This window comes from Daphnia magna, linkage group LG9 (assembly GCF_020631705.1).
Source record: "Daphnia magna isolate NIES linkage group LG9, ASM2063170v1.1, whole genome shotgun sequence".
Lineage (NCBI taxonomy): Eukaryota > Metazoa > Arthropoda > Branchiopoda > Diplostraca > Daphniidae > Daphnia > Daphnia magna.
The window spans coordinates 7,368,733-7,384,033 of NC_059190.1; the positions used below are offsets into that span (position 1 = coordinate 7,368,733).

The 15,301-nt window shown below is 38.6% G+C and overlaps 2 protein-coding genes across 2 annotated transcripts in view; one reads left to right on the forward strand and one right to left on the reverse strand.

Annotated features, from left to right (window-relative positions):
• The window catches only part of LOC116930807 (venom prothrombin activator nigrarin-D), an 8,306-nt gene extending 3,777 nt beyond the window's left edge, over positions 1–4,529 (forward strand). Inside the window, exons 2-9 of the mRNA XM_045179336.1 lie at positions 1,076–1,208; positions 1,334–1,466; positions 2,259–2,594; positions 2,661–2,785; positions 2,859–3,127; positions 3,306–3,440; positions 3,573–3,800; positions 3,913–4,529. Of these exons, the coding sequence (XP_045035271.1) occupies positions 1,076–1,208; positions 1,334–1,466; positions 2,259–2,594; positions 2,661–2,785; positions 2,859–3,127; positions 3,306–3,440; positions 3,573–3,800; positions 3,913–4,191 (1,638 nt within the window). The 3' untranslated portion in view covers positions 4,192–4,529. The remainder of the gene's footprint in view (positions 1–1,075; positions 1,209–1,333; positions 1,467–2,258; positions 2,595–2,660; positions 2,786–2,858; positions 3,128–3,305; positions 3,441–3,572; positions 3,801–3,912) is intronic.
• LOC123476009 lies at positions 4,453–6,720 on the reverse strand. Its single transcript, XM_045179337.1, has 5 exons — positions 6,566–6,720; positions 6,170–6,475; positions 5,542–5,698; positions 5,199–5,375; positions 4,453–5,068 (listed from the first exon to the last, which is right to left on the reverse strand). Exons 2-5 carry the CDS (start codon positions 6,380–6,382, stop codon positions 4,914–4,916), a joined length of 702 nt encoding a protein of 233 aa, XP_045035272.1. The 5' UTR covers positions 6,383–6,475; positions 6,566–6,720; the 3' UTR covers positions 4,453–4,913.
• Positions 6,721–15,301: the final 8,581 nt, after the last annotated feature.

The following is a 15,301-nucleotide window of genomic DNA, read 5'->3' on the forward strand; positions in this document are numbered from 1 at the left end:
AGAAGGCCAGCTGACGGCTGTCTGACAAGAAGAACAAACGCACAACCACACAACGAATGTGGCTGCTGTGATTAAAAAATTTTCGAAAATGAGATACGCTATCTCGGATGACTCTTTTTTTCAATTGCACAACGTAACAAACGGCAACTGCCTCATGCGTGCGTGGAAAATTCTAAGCCAACAACGAAACGAGCACGGTGGCAAAAACTTTAGTTACGATACCTCAACCTGACTGTAAGACTAGTTTCGCTAGCGGCCACCGCTACCTCCTCGATAGCGAACAGCGGTGAATGTGCACCCATCACAGCCGATGTGTCTCTTTTGCCTTCATGTAGAGGCTAGCCCCCACTCATCGCAGGCCGACAAAGAGCAACAACTCAAGTTTCTGAGCAATAATGTTACTCGAGAGTTTGATCCACAATAAAATTCAACCAAATAGACACAGGCACGACCCCATGATCGTGCCTGTGTGAGGAAAACGAATTTTCTTTAATGTACTACACTTGGTTTTTAGCCTTCTAATGGCCTCGTTTCTTCGCTGGCTCAGCGCGGGATTCAAAATGAAAGTGGACCTATTGTGAGCATAGTGTGCTGACGCAGGAGCATGAAAGCTCTCTCATTTGTACCGTCATCGATACACACGTTCTTCGCGTACTCCACCTTCAGCTGTCATAATTATAAAAACAGCAAATAGACTTAAGAGTTGAGGACGAAAACCGATGCTGATGCTGAAATTTCATCTTCGCCCACGTGAAACATCTGCTATAACGGCACTGAAAGTGAAATTGCAGTGCACGAGAAGCTATTATGTGTTAGAGCTCCTATTCTAGTTCAGTTGCGTGAAAAATATATGGTTTGAATAATCCATGTCCATCAGGAACACGGTTGCTCTGTGTCACCAATTTGGTGGGAATCAAAGAAATGTCAGTCACCGTGATTGCAGTCTATGCGACCACACTCACTGTCTAAAATTTCATCGATGATTTATCATCGCATTTGATCATTCTGCAATTTGCGTCTGTGCTCTGGGTACTGTATAAATTTGTATGGTCTTGTCGTTTGTTACGTCCAACAGAACAGCACCGAATGGAAGAGAAAACCGACCGCCATCAGTCATCCCGCAACGGCCAACGGCTCGGGTGTCCAGATGGCGAAACCACTTCGCCAGCATCAGCACCGCAATCACCATCGCAACAAAAGAGTTGAAGGTACGTACTGCACATTATTCGGCTGCCAAGCGTGAAAGACGTGTCAACTTACGCCTTCGCCTTCAACCCTTCCGCACTGTCGTCCTCGCCTTTTAACCGGTCAATTTCGATTTGTCTCTTACCAGCCAGTCTCCTTGAGCAGAACGGGACGACCATCGCCAACAGGAACAGGAATATTAATGGCAGTCATAACAACAATGCAACCAAAGTTAGTTCGACCCCCAGCGAAGAATTATCTCCTTGGTCACCCTGGTCCAAGTAAGTTGCATCGGCGAAGTATTTATTTGGCGTTCACAATTTGCAATTCGATTTCTCTGGACACGAAGTGCTTACATTTATCGTGAACTAACCGTTGTCGGGTTAGGTCTGGTGTGAAGGTGCATCTGGTTCTATAGGTGCTTGACTGGGTGGACAAAAACGATAACCGACGGTGCCGTCACGTTGATTTATGAGCTCGGTTGAAACACCTTACTATGAATGGGGAAAAAAACAACAAAAAAAAACCAAAAAAAAACAAAAAAAACAAAACAAACAACAACAATAAAACAAACGTCGTGAATCATCGTGCCAGACATTAAGGATAACAGAATTTGAAAGGATCCCAAATCATAGCGCTATTTTGTCAGTTAACTATAGTTTTGTACTGTTCGGTCTACTGTTACATGGTATTCCTGCTTTCCTCCTTTTTTTTTTTTTTATCCCTTTTGCTGTTGTTTTCAATACGCAAGGCCATACACGTCAAAAAGACAACGTCCGTTTCAGCCGGCACATCCCGATTTAAAAAAAAAAAAAAAATAATAATTAATTATCTCAACCTTGCTAAACGCTAAAGGGAAAAAGATGGATTTCCGGGTTTGAACAAGAAGAGTCTCGCTTTAATAAGACAATACAAAAAATGATGTACTATGCGACCATCAAATACCGTCATGGCCACATACGCTATAAAGACGATAAATAAAAAAATAAAAAACAAGAAAAAAAGATGAGCTTAGCAGTTGATCAAGATAACAATACAAACCCCAGCACTTGATTTTTTTCTCGTGCGATCAGGTGCAACAAACGGTGTCGCCAAAATCGCCAGCGCAAGTGCATTCCATCGACAGATTCTGAAGCGCTAAAGCGATGCATCCAGCAACACGTGCTGAAGCAGGAGCGCACGTGCCGCAAGGGGCGCTGCAAGCGCGGTGGTAGGGCCTTCCATGTTGTTCTTCCACCGAAACGGGAGAGTCTCAAGCAGCCAACCACCACCACGTCGTCGTCCGCCTCATCCACCCAAAACCAGCAGCAATCCGACGTACGCGTGCTGCTTAGTCTCAATTCCATTTTCTATTCTTCATGGAGTCGATGGTCGACATGCACCAAAGCTTGCACCACAACACGTTACAGGTAAGCCAAAAGTCTGGCATCAGTTCAAAACAATCGATTCAAAAATGGCAAACCTCTGCGAGATAGGACGTGCCGCTTTCAAGTGGTCTGTGGCAACACTGTGCTTCACGAAGAAGCCTACTGCTACACGGAGGGAACCGACTGCGAAAAATGGTACAGCGGCCGATCACGGTACACCAAAGATGACGACAGTGAGTCCACATTTAGTCGCGTGATGTCGTCCAGCGATAAAATGTATTGACACACCGCGTTATCGTTTGTTAGGATATGAGCACAGTCCGGTGGCAGTGGCAGAGAAGAGCAATGGCAATGGCAGCGCCAATTCTAGCAATGCTAAAGGTCAGAAGAAAACCAAAGACGAATCGGAAGTTGAAACTCAACCGGAATGCGGCGTTTCGGCGAGTGGCAATGGAGGTGTCGGAAGTAGCGGCGTCAGCAACCTGTCCTATAATTTGCAGCTGCGCATTATCGGCGGTAGGGAAGCAACGCCAGGCAGGTGGCCGTGGCAAGTGGCTATTCTCAATCGTTTTAAGGTAAGGCGTTTCGTCATCCCTAGTCTTTTTTTCTTTTCTTTTTTCCTTTTTCCTTTTTTTCTTTTAAAGTTGAGTCATTCTTTTTTTTATTTTATTTTTTTTTTTTGATGCCCTTTTTCGTAACAACACATTATTATTTTGTTTTATTTTATTATTATTATTTTTTTTTTCATACTAGGAGGCGTTTTGTGGAGGTACTTTGATCGGAGCCCGTTGGGTGCTGACGGCTGCCCATTGCCTCCGGAAGAGACTCAACGTCCGCATAGGAGAATATGATCTGGTAGAACATGATGGTACCGAAATGGATTTCCAGGTTAGTTTTTTTTTTTTTTTTTATTTTATTATTATTATTTTTTAAATCTTAGCTGCCGTGCCAATCAAAGTTAACCGATATGGGATGCGTAGTAATGTTTTAAAATACTGAAATTTTACTTTTGTCTTTCAGGTGGAAGAGGTATTCGTGCATCCGGATTACGATCCAGAGACGGTGGACAATGATGTAGCCTTGCTACGGCTTCCTGAGGCCATTAAGCTGGGTCACCAGGGCATGAGACTGGCTTGTTTGCCTCAACCTGGCCAGTCGTTGCCAATCACACAAAAATGTACCATCATCGGTTGGGGCAAAGAAAGAAGTTCACACGTTTTCGGCACTGAAGTCCTGCACGAGGCCGAGGTAACAGGCGGAGGAAGCCACCAAATTCGAATTCAATGCCGGCAAAAATGCTCTTCAATGTATTTACTTTGAAAAAAAAATATATATATTTTTTCTTTCTCGCTTTTCCCAGGTTCCTATAGTAAAAACTTCGGCCTGTCGTGAAGTTTACGAGGATTATTTCATTACGGACAACATGTTCTGCGCGGGCTATCGCAAAGGGCGGATCGACTCGTGCGCCGGTGACTCAGGTGGGCCACTTCTCTGCTCTGTAGGTGACCGGTGGACTATCTTCGGTATCACAAGTTTCGGGGAAGGCTGTGGCAAGCGTGGCAAGTTCGGCATCTACACCAAAGTGCCAAATTACGTCAGTTGGATACAGCGAGTCATCGACCTAAATGGAGGGATCTAACGGTTTACGTAGAATCGTTGCCTACGCCGTACAATCGTCTTCCCGTGTCTTTGGCCGAGCGAACGCGCTGGCTCCGAGATCGTCTTGCATTGAAACTCGTCTTTTTGTTTATTTTATTTCATTTTTTTGGCTTCTTGTCTTATTCGGTTTGTTTTGTTTATTTTTGTTTTGTTTTTTTTTGTTTCTAGTTTTTTTCTCGTTTTTTTTTGTCTTTTTGTTTGTCTTTATTTTGTGCTGCTCCAACAAATGAACACATATTTATAGATTTTTAAAAACATTATATTTGACTCGCCATGTGACAACTAACTCCGTATAATACATCAAGTTAACGAAGAGAATCAATAATAAGAAGCTAAAAGAATCTGAGGAATCGAGTCATTTGAAGCCGATTTCCTGCTTCAATTGCGCAGTAGCCTACATGCGAAAACGTGTAACGGTTTATCTGGCTTCTTACAAACGCTACCAACTACTCAATAGGTCCCTCTTCGTCCCTGCTGTAAAACTGTGATACGTGCGCATGCTTTTCGCGAAAAACTGAAAGATTCAAGTATTGTCAAACATAATAACAGAAAAAGAGAAAAAAAAAAAGGAATTCAGCACTACGCTGCCCTTCATAAATAACTTGTAGCTTTGCAATCGTTTCCTAAGCAGCTTGTTAGGATGAAGTTCCATTTCCCGTATCTGAATGATACAGTTTGCGTAGTAGCTTCGTATTTCCATCGTTATATTATCGAATGCCAGCGTTCCACTGAAACTCCGGGTCGGTGTGCCATGTCGTGCCAGTGATCAATCCCAGTTGTAAGGGCTGTACTACTTGCCCAGGTAGAAAAGAAATGACGATGACCCAAGGTGATGCGTCCCAATGTTCTCTTTGTTCCTTAAAAAAATAATTAAAAAAAAGAAAAGAAATAAAAGTTTAATAAATAACTAGACAATCCTTTAAGTCGCTCGTTTTTGGACGAAAAAACATGAGAGAACGACTTGTGTGATATCCAAAATAGGATTACCTATTGCGGATTTGGTGACAAGGACGATTTGGCAGGAAGCCTCATGCAGCATTTTAGGCTGAAGGGCGAAGACAAACTTCTGGCATAACGCGGCCGTGGCCTCGTCCCTCCGGATGCTGTTAGTCCTTCGCGAAGACGTCAAATATCCACGTTCGTACAGCAATACCTTAATCGTAACTAGACAAAGAAAAAAACAAAAAAACAAAACAAAAAAAAAAAAACGGCAAGTTTTGGAAGGTTTGGAAAGTTTCTCACCAATGCACTTATTACAGCGAACTTGGAACTCTTCCCACAATTCTTTGTACGTACAATCTGAAAGAAAAAAACAGCTTTTATTTCTCACCTTTCTCTTTGTCTTGGTTGTTTGGAATGAACGATGTTGGACGAATTTGCAACAGTTCCAATATAATCCGTCCGTGGTTAATAAGTTTTGTCTCATCCGACCAAACTCGATACAAAAGTGAAATTTGCATTTCGGCCTTGGGCACTGATTCCGCATTCTGTAACGAAACATTATTGTTAAAAAATAAAATAAATAAATAAATAAATAAAACATTATTTGGAGAAGCAGTGAACTTCAATCCATGCGAAGCTGCTTAACGTTACAGGTTTCAATTAGGTGCGCGGAAACGCCAAATCACATCAAAATCATTCTGTTTAGTGATATAATAAAACGATGTAGGCCTACATCGTGATCGTGATAATAAGACGAATTATTTTAGGAACAGCTTGCAGACCATTGAATTAATAAAAGAACAAGCTATTGCTCAAACTATCGGTTTGTTGCAGTTGCAGAAACGTGTACACAGATGCAGTTAGCCATCTGTTCAATTACCGGTATGATGTTTACCGAAAGCAACCCAACGTTCGTCAAGCGATTGCACGAAACGTCGTCGTCTACGAACGTTCGTGTGCGCATGCCTTTATAGAAATAGATGAATCACTTGAAAGTAGACTGCTGACCACCTTACCACAATGTCTGCATGAGGTGAAATAGCTTGTGTATTCTCCAGTAGACACCACCTCACTTGGCGCTGGTGATTCACTCCATTGAAGTCAGCCATGCTGAAAATTGCCTGACCTAGGCTCACTGAGCGTGAAACACACCTTTCGTAGCAGGACGTTTCTGGGCGGTCACGGACCATCAGCAAAATGTCAGTTTTATTCAAAGGCGAACCGGACATGTCCAGTTCGAACACTTGATTGAAGAGTGGATTGCAGTTGGACTTGAGCGTCTTAGTTATGCATTTGATCTGTCTTTCGGGAAGGATTACAATCTAGTAAATAATTAGAGAAAACACTGTTCAAAAATGTTGTTCTTTAAAAGTATTAAACGGAATATTTCTGTGGATTAAAAAAAAAATCACCTTGACGTATGGATCAGGAGCAATATTTTTGCTCCTAGTCGGCAGATTGAGTGCACCCAAAATCTTGAGGGTTAATAGCTGACGCAAAGAATTGCATGCGAAACATGACGTTTCGCCCCTAAGGGTGTAGACCTTTTATTTGCCAGCTCTTCAAAGACATTTACCTATGGGATCATTCACAAAATACGTAACGCGAAAAGGGGGGGAGGGGTCGTTGGTTTTGTTACGCTTTGTTACAAGGGGGGGAGGGGGGTTTCATAAAATGTTACGTACCAGAACAATTATTTCGTGGAACTTTTAATTTCTGCAGAAAAAGAAAAAAAAAATGCTGTTTAGCTTCTTTTTTTGTTGTTGTCATGACAACTGTTGTCTGCTAAATGGTATTTTCTCCATTGCAGTCATTTTCTCTCAATTATATGATTCTGGTTTTGAAGGGGGGGTTTGAACATTTGTTACGTATTTTTAGGAGGCGGGGTAGTAAACTTTGTTACGGACCGTTACAAGGAGGGAGGGGGGAGTCAAAAATTGACCAAAAATGCGTTACGTATTTTGTGAACGGCCCCTATGACCTTGTTCTGCGCCACTATACAGTACCGGTCCACTTATAGAACCGTCTAGCTGTGGAACCGGCTCGGTTATCGAACCAATTTTTCTTTGCCGTGTTTCAGCGCCACCATTGGCCGTATTATAAACTAGACCTATTTTTCCATGGAAGGAATCAACGGGTTTTGCCTTTTAAAACATGCAAAAAATATTATTGCAATGGGTTTGATCTTTTTAGGCAATGTTGTAAGTAGGTTCAATGACCCAACTAATTATAATAGGCGGCAAAGTGATTCATACCGGAAACAATAGAAAATAAATTAGTTACTTTGTTACTTTTCTCTGTGTCTGTCATGAATTGGGAAAGCTTTGAATGTGGATGGTCCCACAGCAGTGAAGATACACTTGTATCTCACCATTTATATCCATAGACTATGTTACACATACAGTCATGCTTGGAAGTTTCTTTAGCAGGCTAATCGGTCTATATCCTTCTATTTCTTTTTGATGGAGGGGATACTTTGGTGCCTACCGTACCCCTTTATGCTATTCCTATTTCTCTTTCTTTGCAACCCGCGAAAAAAGTGCAAAATTAAAAGTAGGAAAATTGACTGAAACGTAGAGGAAGAGAAGAATGGAAAGAAAACGAGGTTATGGTAGGCACCATAGTATCCCTTCCGTCCAAACAAAATGAAAGGATATAGACCCATTTGCCTGCTAAAGAAACTTGCAAGCATGACTGTATATTAAAAATCTTTTTAAGTTTATCATGGCAGCGATTCGAACACGGAACTCTTAATTCATAGCGAACAGCATTACCACTGCGCTATATACCCTTACATCCTGAGAACGCCAAAGTTTGAGGGATGAAAGAATCGACGACAGGTGGCACTAATATCGAATGCTTGGCTATAGAACCATTCAGTTATAGAACCGCGCACAGGCCGGTTCTATAACGGAACGCACTACTTTTTAAAAAAAATAAAAAAAAAAAAAAAAAAAAAACAATTTAAAAAAAAAAAAAAAAAAAAAAAAAAAAAAAAAAAAAAAAAAAAAAAAAAAAAAAAAAAAAAAAAAAAAAAAAAAAAAAAAAAAAAAAAAAAAAAAAAAAAAAAAAAAAAAAAAAAAAAAAAAAAAAAAAAAAAAAAAAAAAAAAAAAAAAAAAAAACAAAAAAAAAAAAAAAAAAAAAAAAAAAAAAAAAAAAAAAAAAAAAAAAAAAAAAAAAAAAAAAAAAAAAAAAAAAAAAAAAAAAAATTAAAAAAAAAAAAAAAAAAAAAAAAAAAAAAAAAAAAAAAAAAAAAAAAAAAAAAAAAAAAAAAAAAAAAAAAAAAAAAAAAAAAAAAAAAAAAAAAAAAAAAAAAAAAAAAAAAAAAAAAAAAAAAAAAAAAAAAAAAAAAAAAAAAAAAAAAAAAAAAAAAAAAAAAAAAAAAAAAAAAAAAAAAAAAAAAAAAAAAAAAAAAAAAAAAAAAAAAAAAAAAAAAAAAAAAAAAAAAAAAAAAAAAATTTATTTAATTAAAAAAAAAAAAAAAAAAAAAAAAAAAAAAAAAAAAAAAAAAAAAAAAAAAAAAAAAAAAAAAAAAAAAAAAAAAAAAAAAAAAAAAAAAAGGAGGAGGGGGGGGAAAAAAAAAAAAAAAAGGGAGGAATTTTTTTTTAAAAAAATTTAAAAAAAAAAAAAAAAAAAAAAAAAAAAAAAAAAAAAAAAATTAAAAAAAAAAAAAAAAAAAAAAAAAAAAAAAAAAAAAAAAAAAAAAAAAAAAAAAAAAAAAAAAAAAAAAAAAAAAAAAAAAAAAATTTTTTTTTGGGGTTTAAATTTTTTTTTTTTTTTAAAAAAAAAAAAAAAGAAAAAAAAAAAAAAAAAAAAAAAAAAAAAAAAAAAAAAAAAAAAAAAAAAAAAAAAAAAAAAAAAAAAAAAAAAAAAAAAAAAAAAAAAAAAAAAAAAAAAAAAAAAAAAAAAAAAAAAAAAAAAAAAAAATTTAAAAAAAAAAAAAAAAAAAAAAAAAAAAAAAAAAAAAAAAAAAAAAAAAAAAAAAAAAAAAAAAAAAAAAAAAAAAAAAAAAAAAAAAAAAAAAAAAAAAAAAAAAAAAAAAAAAAAAAAAAAAAAAAAAAAAAAAAAAAAAAAAAAAAAAAAAAAAAAAAAAAAAAAAAAACAAAAAAAAAAAAAAAAAAAAAAAAAAAAAAAAAAAAAAAAAAAAAAAAAAAAAAAAAAAAAAAAAAAAAAATATTTTTTTTTTTTTTTTTTTTTTTTTTTTTTTTTTAATAAAAAATTTTTTTAATTTTTAAAAAATTAAAATATAAAAAAAATTTTTTTATTTAAAAATTTAAAAAAAAAAAAAAAATAAAAAAAAAAAAAAAAAAAAAATTAAAAAAAAAAAAAAAAAAAAAAATAATTTTTTAATAAAATTTTTTTTAGGTGGTCGAGCTTATCGTGGTAGGAAACCGTTCCACCACGCACGTTGCTTACGAGTCCGCCTGGAATAACTGGGCGGATTGGTGCTTGGCAAGGAATGCTGATCCCTTGACAAATGCTCTGATGCCGGTATTGGAATTTTTTACTCACCTGCATGCGGTGGGTCCTACAACACAGTAAATTTACATAGGTCTATGTTATATATGACTTTAGATCCCTTGAAGCACGCTAAGATCAGCATTTATCCACTTGTAATCAAGCTGCTGAAGGGATGTTACCACCAGAATCCACCAAGCCCTAGATATTTTAGCTTGTGGAACCCAGAAGTAGTCCTAAATTTCGTTAAAAGGATAGACGATAGCGATGCCTTGGGTCTACCATCACTATCACGAAAGTTGGCAACATTGCTGGCATTGGCCACCCTTATGCGAACTTCCGAACTTGCGGCAATTCCATCAGAGTGGAATCAGGAGTGGCAATTTTTTGTCTAAATCGTCCTAGGAAGACGCAAATGGGTGGCCCGTCACAATCCTTTTTGATTCCCAGCTTTAGGGATGCCAAAAGTTTTCCGGTAGCCTGTTTAGTTTCATACATTTCCAGGACAACAACAAAGCGTTTAGGAACGGGTCTTAATTCACTATTTGTTTCCCTAGTAAGCCCACATAAAGCAATTACAGGTAACACTATCGGTCGCTGGATAAAGGAGTTCTTGCGTAAGGCGGGAGTCGACACCAGCGTTTTATCAGCCCATTCGACGAGAGGCGCAGCCGCCTCTGGAGGACGAATTCTACATTTGCAAGATTTTATAAACGCAATCTACAGCCGTCATCGGTTCCTGATATCACTTTATCGCAGGCGAAAGATTCGGCTTAGAGGGACTTTAAAATCACTCTCATGGTCGAAACGTAATGTTTCACATGCAATTGTTAATTGCCAGAGGGATCGCGTAGCGATCCCGATTGGCAATTGCAATTGTATGTGGAAATAAAATGGAGTAAGACCCTAAGGGTCATGATTTTCCCTCCTCCAACTCCCCAATGTTCTTTTCCGGTTAGGGGTAGCAGGCTCCGCTATAACCTATTGTTTATTTATCATTGTCTGATTTTTGTTCCGTAGGCGAGGAAGAGGAGACGTGATCGCAGAGGATTTCAGAGCCATTAAGGCCAACACTATCAGCCGATCTAGAAGTTTCACTAGTCGAGACCGATGCAGTCAGAAGAGGTTTTTGGTTTTTGTTTCATTTTGGTTTTTGTGATCTTTTTTATCCGTCCTCTTATCGATTTGGAAGTATGTTCATGTTCCAACAGTTCATTCGAAAAAAAGGGTATAGTGGCGTCTGAGGTATAGTGGCGCGAAACAAGGTCACAAGTAAATGTCTTTGAAGAGCTGGCAAATAAAAGTTCTACACCCTTAGGGTCTTACTCCATTTTATTTCTATATGCAATGTAACAATTGCCAACTCTGGCAATTAACAATTTCAATGAAAAACCGATTTTGGCTTGATTTGTGTGGACAAGCTCATTTGTACCTGAGAGATTTTCCTTGGGAAAGATTGAAGGCTATCCCATGGTTATTGGCCCCAAAATGTTTATTGTTTCCCCAGGGGTTCCAGCCGGGTTTTTATTGGTTGTCAATTAAAGGGAATTATCGCGTGTAAACTGGGGAATTTTTCGTTTTTATTTATTTTTATTCGATTCGCCGTATTAAACTACGTGTCTGGGCAAATTTTCAAGTCTGTTGGTGTTTTTCTTCATTTTATATATTTATTTATTCGGTCGAAATTCAAACTTTTGAGGTTCCCGCCGGTTTGTGATTGGCTGCAAAATTGGGGGGAATTATCGCGTGTAAACTGGGGAACTTTTCGTTTTCATTTATTTCTTAGTCGATTCGTCGTATTAAACTACGTGTCTGTGCAGAATTTCAAATCTGTTGGTGTTTGTGTTCATTTTATATATTTATTTATTCGGTCGAAATTCAAATTTTTGAGGTTCCAGCCGGTTTGTGATTGGCTGCAAAATTGGGGGGAATTATCGCGTGTAAACTGGGGAACTTTTCGTTTTCATTTATTTCTTATTCGATTCGCCGTATTAAACTACGTGTCTGAGTGAGTGTTTGACTGTTTGTTTACAAATATCGTACGCGGCTGTCGTTTGTCATTTGTTTTATTAGCATTTTAAGAACAATTGAGTCAGCCATGAAAACTGCTTGTACAATCAGTCATTCGTGTGGTGCCATCTAGTGGCAAAGGCAACGACGAAATGTGCGATCCTAACCTAACCTAACCCACCGTAGCGTTTTAGCACTACAACTATTTTACTTATTTTAGCCATCGCGGGCCTTTTATTATTTTTATATTATTATTTTAGTATTGATCAACCTAACCGGTACTTGGTTTCAAACTAGGCTATCCCGTTGCTGTTTTTTAAATTGAATAATTGCAAATAGCGCGCCACTTCACCATTCAGCCCGGTTCAGCCATTGACGTATGCCCAACTAAATCTCGAAGGCGGACACCCAGTGGCCTTATTTCAAGATCCCGCGAGTACAGCTTCATGTTTAGATTGGCGGGATTCAACAATTTGCTGTTGACTCGATGAGGGCAGACGGTATCGGTAGCCGAACTGGTCTCAAAACAGGATTTGGTTACTACGTTATTCAATGGTTGAGATTCTTACGTGAAACTCGACTGAGACTCAACACTAGCGGGATTCTTTTGCTGAAAAAAAACGAAAATAATAATAATGAAAAGAATCATACATGTTGATGAAAAGAAAACATTCACGCTTAACCAATTTCATTCTGCGATCTTTTTGTGGCAGTACTTTATGAGTTGCTGGTAAAACGAATGAGACAATATCCTCACTGCGGATGACGGGTATTTTGGAGGTAATTTAAATCTCGGTTCGGCGGTGAAGCTCTCTTTTGTCTGCTCATGCTTATTGAAGTTCGTTTTTGTTTGCCACCAGAAGAAGAGACAACACACCGTAGCGGACATGATGAAGATGAAGAAAGAACAAACATCTACGAATGTAGCTAGCCCATGAGTTGATAGTCTGGAAACCACAAAACGATTGAAATCCAAATTACCAGAACGATGAAAGAATGAACTTTATCCAACGGATTTGAAAAACAAAATCGATAAAAGCAAACTAACGCTCTTTCTTGAGATTCGCCAGTCGCAGGTTAATGCTTCCCTAAGCAGTAGCGACACGTCCAGTTCAACTCTGTGTCACAGGCGAATTGCGTCAGCGACAGAGGCAACGAGTAACTTCACACGGAAAAGGTATAAAATTGAAAGAAACGTAGAACGCTGTGAAACTAATACCGTACTCGTCCTAGAGCCACAATTGCGCGTTCAGATCAAACTGTGTGACGTCAAAAACTTCTATTGACCAGCGGTCATTGACAAAAACGGGCGGAATCCTGAACGAGACAACCAGTATTTTTGTTTCTTTTTTTTGCGGTGCTAAACGAACGTCCAACACCATCGCATCCCAATAAGGTAATAAATATTGTTCTAGCTGAAAAGGACTCGCTTTCGTTTAAAGTACCTTATTGCGTATGAAAGTAACTTATACCATATGATTCTCCATCTGTATTGCACTCAAGGATAAAACTCGAGTTTGCATAGGAGCTATTGTGTAGAGTACGGTATTACATATTCGAAAGTAACTCACTTTCGAACCTAAGGATATAGACGATGTATTACATAGACTTTTCTTACCTCGCCCACTGCAACCGCCACCTCCGATCAGACGTATTTTAGCTCTTGTCTAGGTATTTCGAAAAATTTCTCTCATTCTGGGCTAGGCCAACGTGATGATCCGAGAAATTCTCGCTTCTATTTTAGCGAACAGGTGCCTTTTGTTTACGAAGATAATCGCCATCGTAAACAATTTTTCAGGGACCACGAGTTTAGAGAGAGGGCATGGCGTGAATACCAATAGTGCGCCGTGATCGCACCAACTTTCGTAGTAGATCCCCTAGACGTAGACTGGACTATAGCGTCGCCATCGAGCCGTTTCAGTTTTACGATGCGAGTGATTCGTGAGGTCATCAGTATGACTCGCCTTTAACTTCCCAAGATTACAACCCAGAATATTACGACGATCCGTACTTCTATCAAGACGACCAAGTTGAGACAGACGTTGACTTCGACGGAGGAAGACCGGGACCAGCGGATGAGCGGATCGAGGAAGAGGAGACGGTGGAACGTGGACGTTCGTTGCGTCCTAATGGTACCGGATGTCCACCTCCAAAGGAGACGACCGATAACAACCCGAGGGGATCTCTGACGGGAGAGACAAATGGCAATTTAACGGCGTCGTATCCTTCACCGCTATTTGAAACAATCTAGCAAGGAACTTCATTCCCAACTACCGTCGTTTCCGTCGTGAGATCACTTTGCTCTTTTCGGTTGGCATTTCGACGGAAGTATCAAAGGATGTGTAAAAAGAATTCTCGTTAGTTTTTGAGGAAGAGAATTTCACTCTTAAACCCCCGAAGTTAGATGGGTGGATAAGCCGTCGTGCGTGCGTAAAGAATACGTTCAAGACCGTAAACTCGATGAAAGAAATGCTAATTAAGACTCAGTAAAAATTATTTATTATTAACGTCACAGATCCCAAAGTTGATTATCTACTAAAAGACGAGGAAGTCTTTACTACCGGAAAGAAGGTCCGCGAGCACCTTTTTACCTGTGACTTTCTAAATCTCATTCTTAAGGAGGCAAGTCAAGATGAGACTCTGTCACGACGCGATCAAGCGGCAGCTGCCGCTTCTCGTGGAAGGAGAAATTCGATTAGAATGGTCCGGTACGACAATCTAGCTCCTCGTGTTTGTGGTGACAATTTCCTACCAACCGGACGAGGCAGAGACAGACCTGATACAAGAGGCGGTCATGGGCGCGGGAAGGTATGAAAGCCTCCCCAAGAGGAAGGTCTGAATTATCGATTTCTCGATCTTACTTTTCCCCTGCTACACCTACTATTTGTAACGGTGAAATCGGCACTAGACTAAGTTATTTTTTTTATCGGTGGGCTTCTGTCACCGATCCTTGGGTGCTTCAAACAGTGGCCAATGGCTTGAAGGTTGATTTTATTTCACAGCCAATACGGCGCACTTTTCCGCACGAGGTGATCGTGTTGCAGGAGAGGCAGGCGGTTTGTGATGCCGAAGTCACCAGCCTGTTAGACAAGAAAGCAATTGCCGTAATTGAAAATGATTCTGCAGGAATTATCTGTTCCTTCTTCTGCGTACCAAAGAACACCGGGGGATTCCGTCCTATCGTTAATCTCAGACCCGTCAACAAGTTCATTCGCTATGAACATTTTAAGATGTAAAGCTTGAAAACAGTTCGATTTCTCGTTAGGGAAGGGGGCTGGTTTGTAAAACTAGATCTCAAGGAGGCTTATTTGACGGTCCCCGTGCATTTTCCCACCCCAAATATCTACGCTTCACTTGGCGGGTGCGTTTTTACCAATTTCGTTGCATGGCATTTGGTCTTTCCCCGGCCCCTCGAATTTTCATCTAAACTTCTGAAGGTTGTTACGGCAATTCTCAGACGGCAAGGTCTGAGACTGGTAACTTTCTTAGATGACATTCTACTTTTGAATATTTCCAGAGGGGGGGTGTGCTCCGATCTAAGGACCACATTAGATCTTTTTCAAGGTTTGGGTTTATTTATAAATTGGGACAAATCGGTTGTTAACCCTACCCAGATAATAGAGTACTTAGGCATGATGGTGGACTCGGTCAAAATGCTCTTTTCGTTACCCGCGATCAA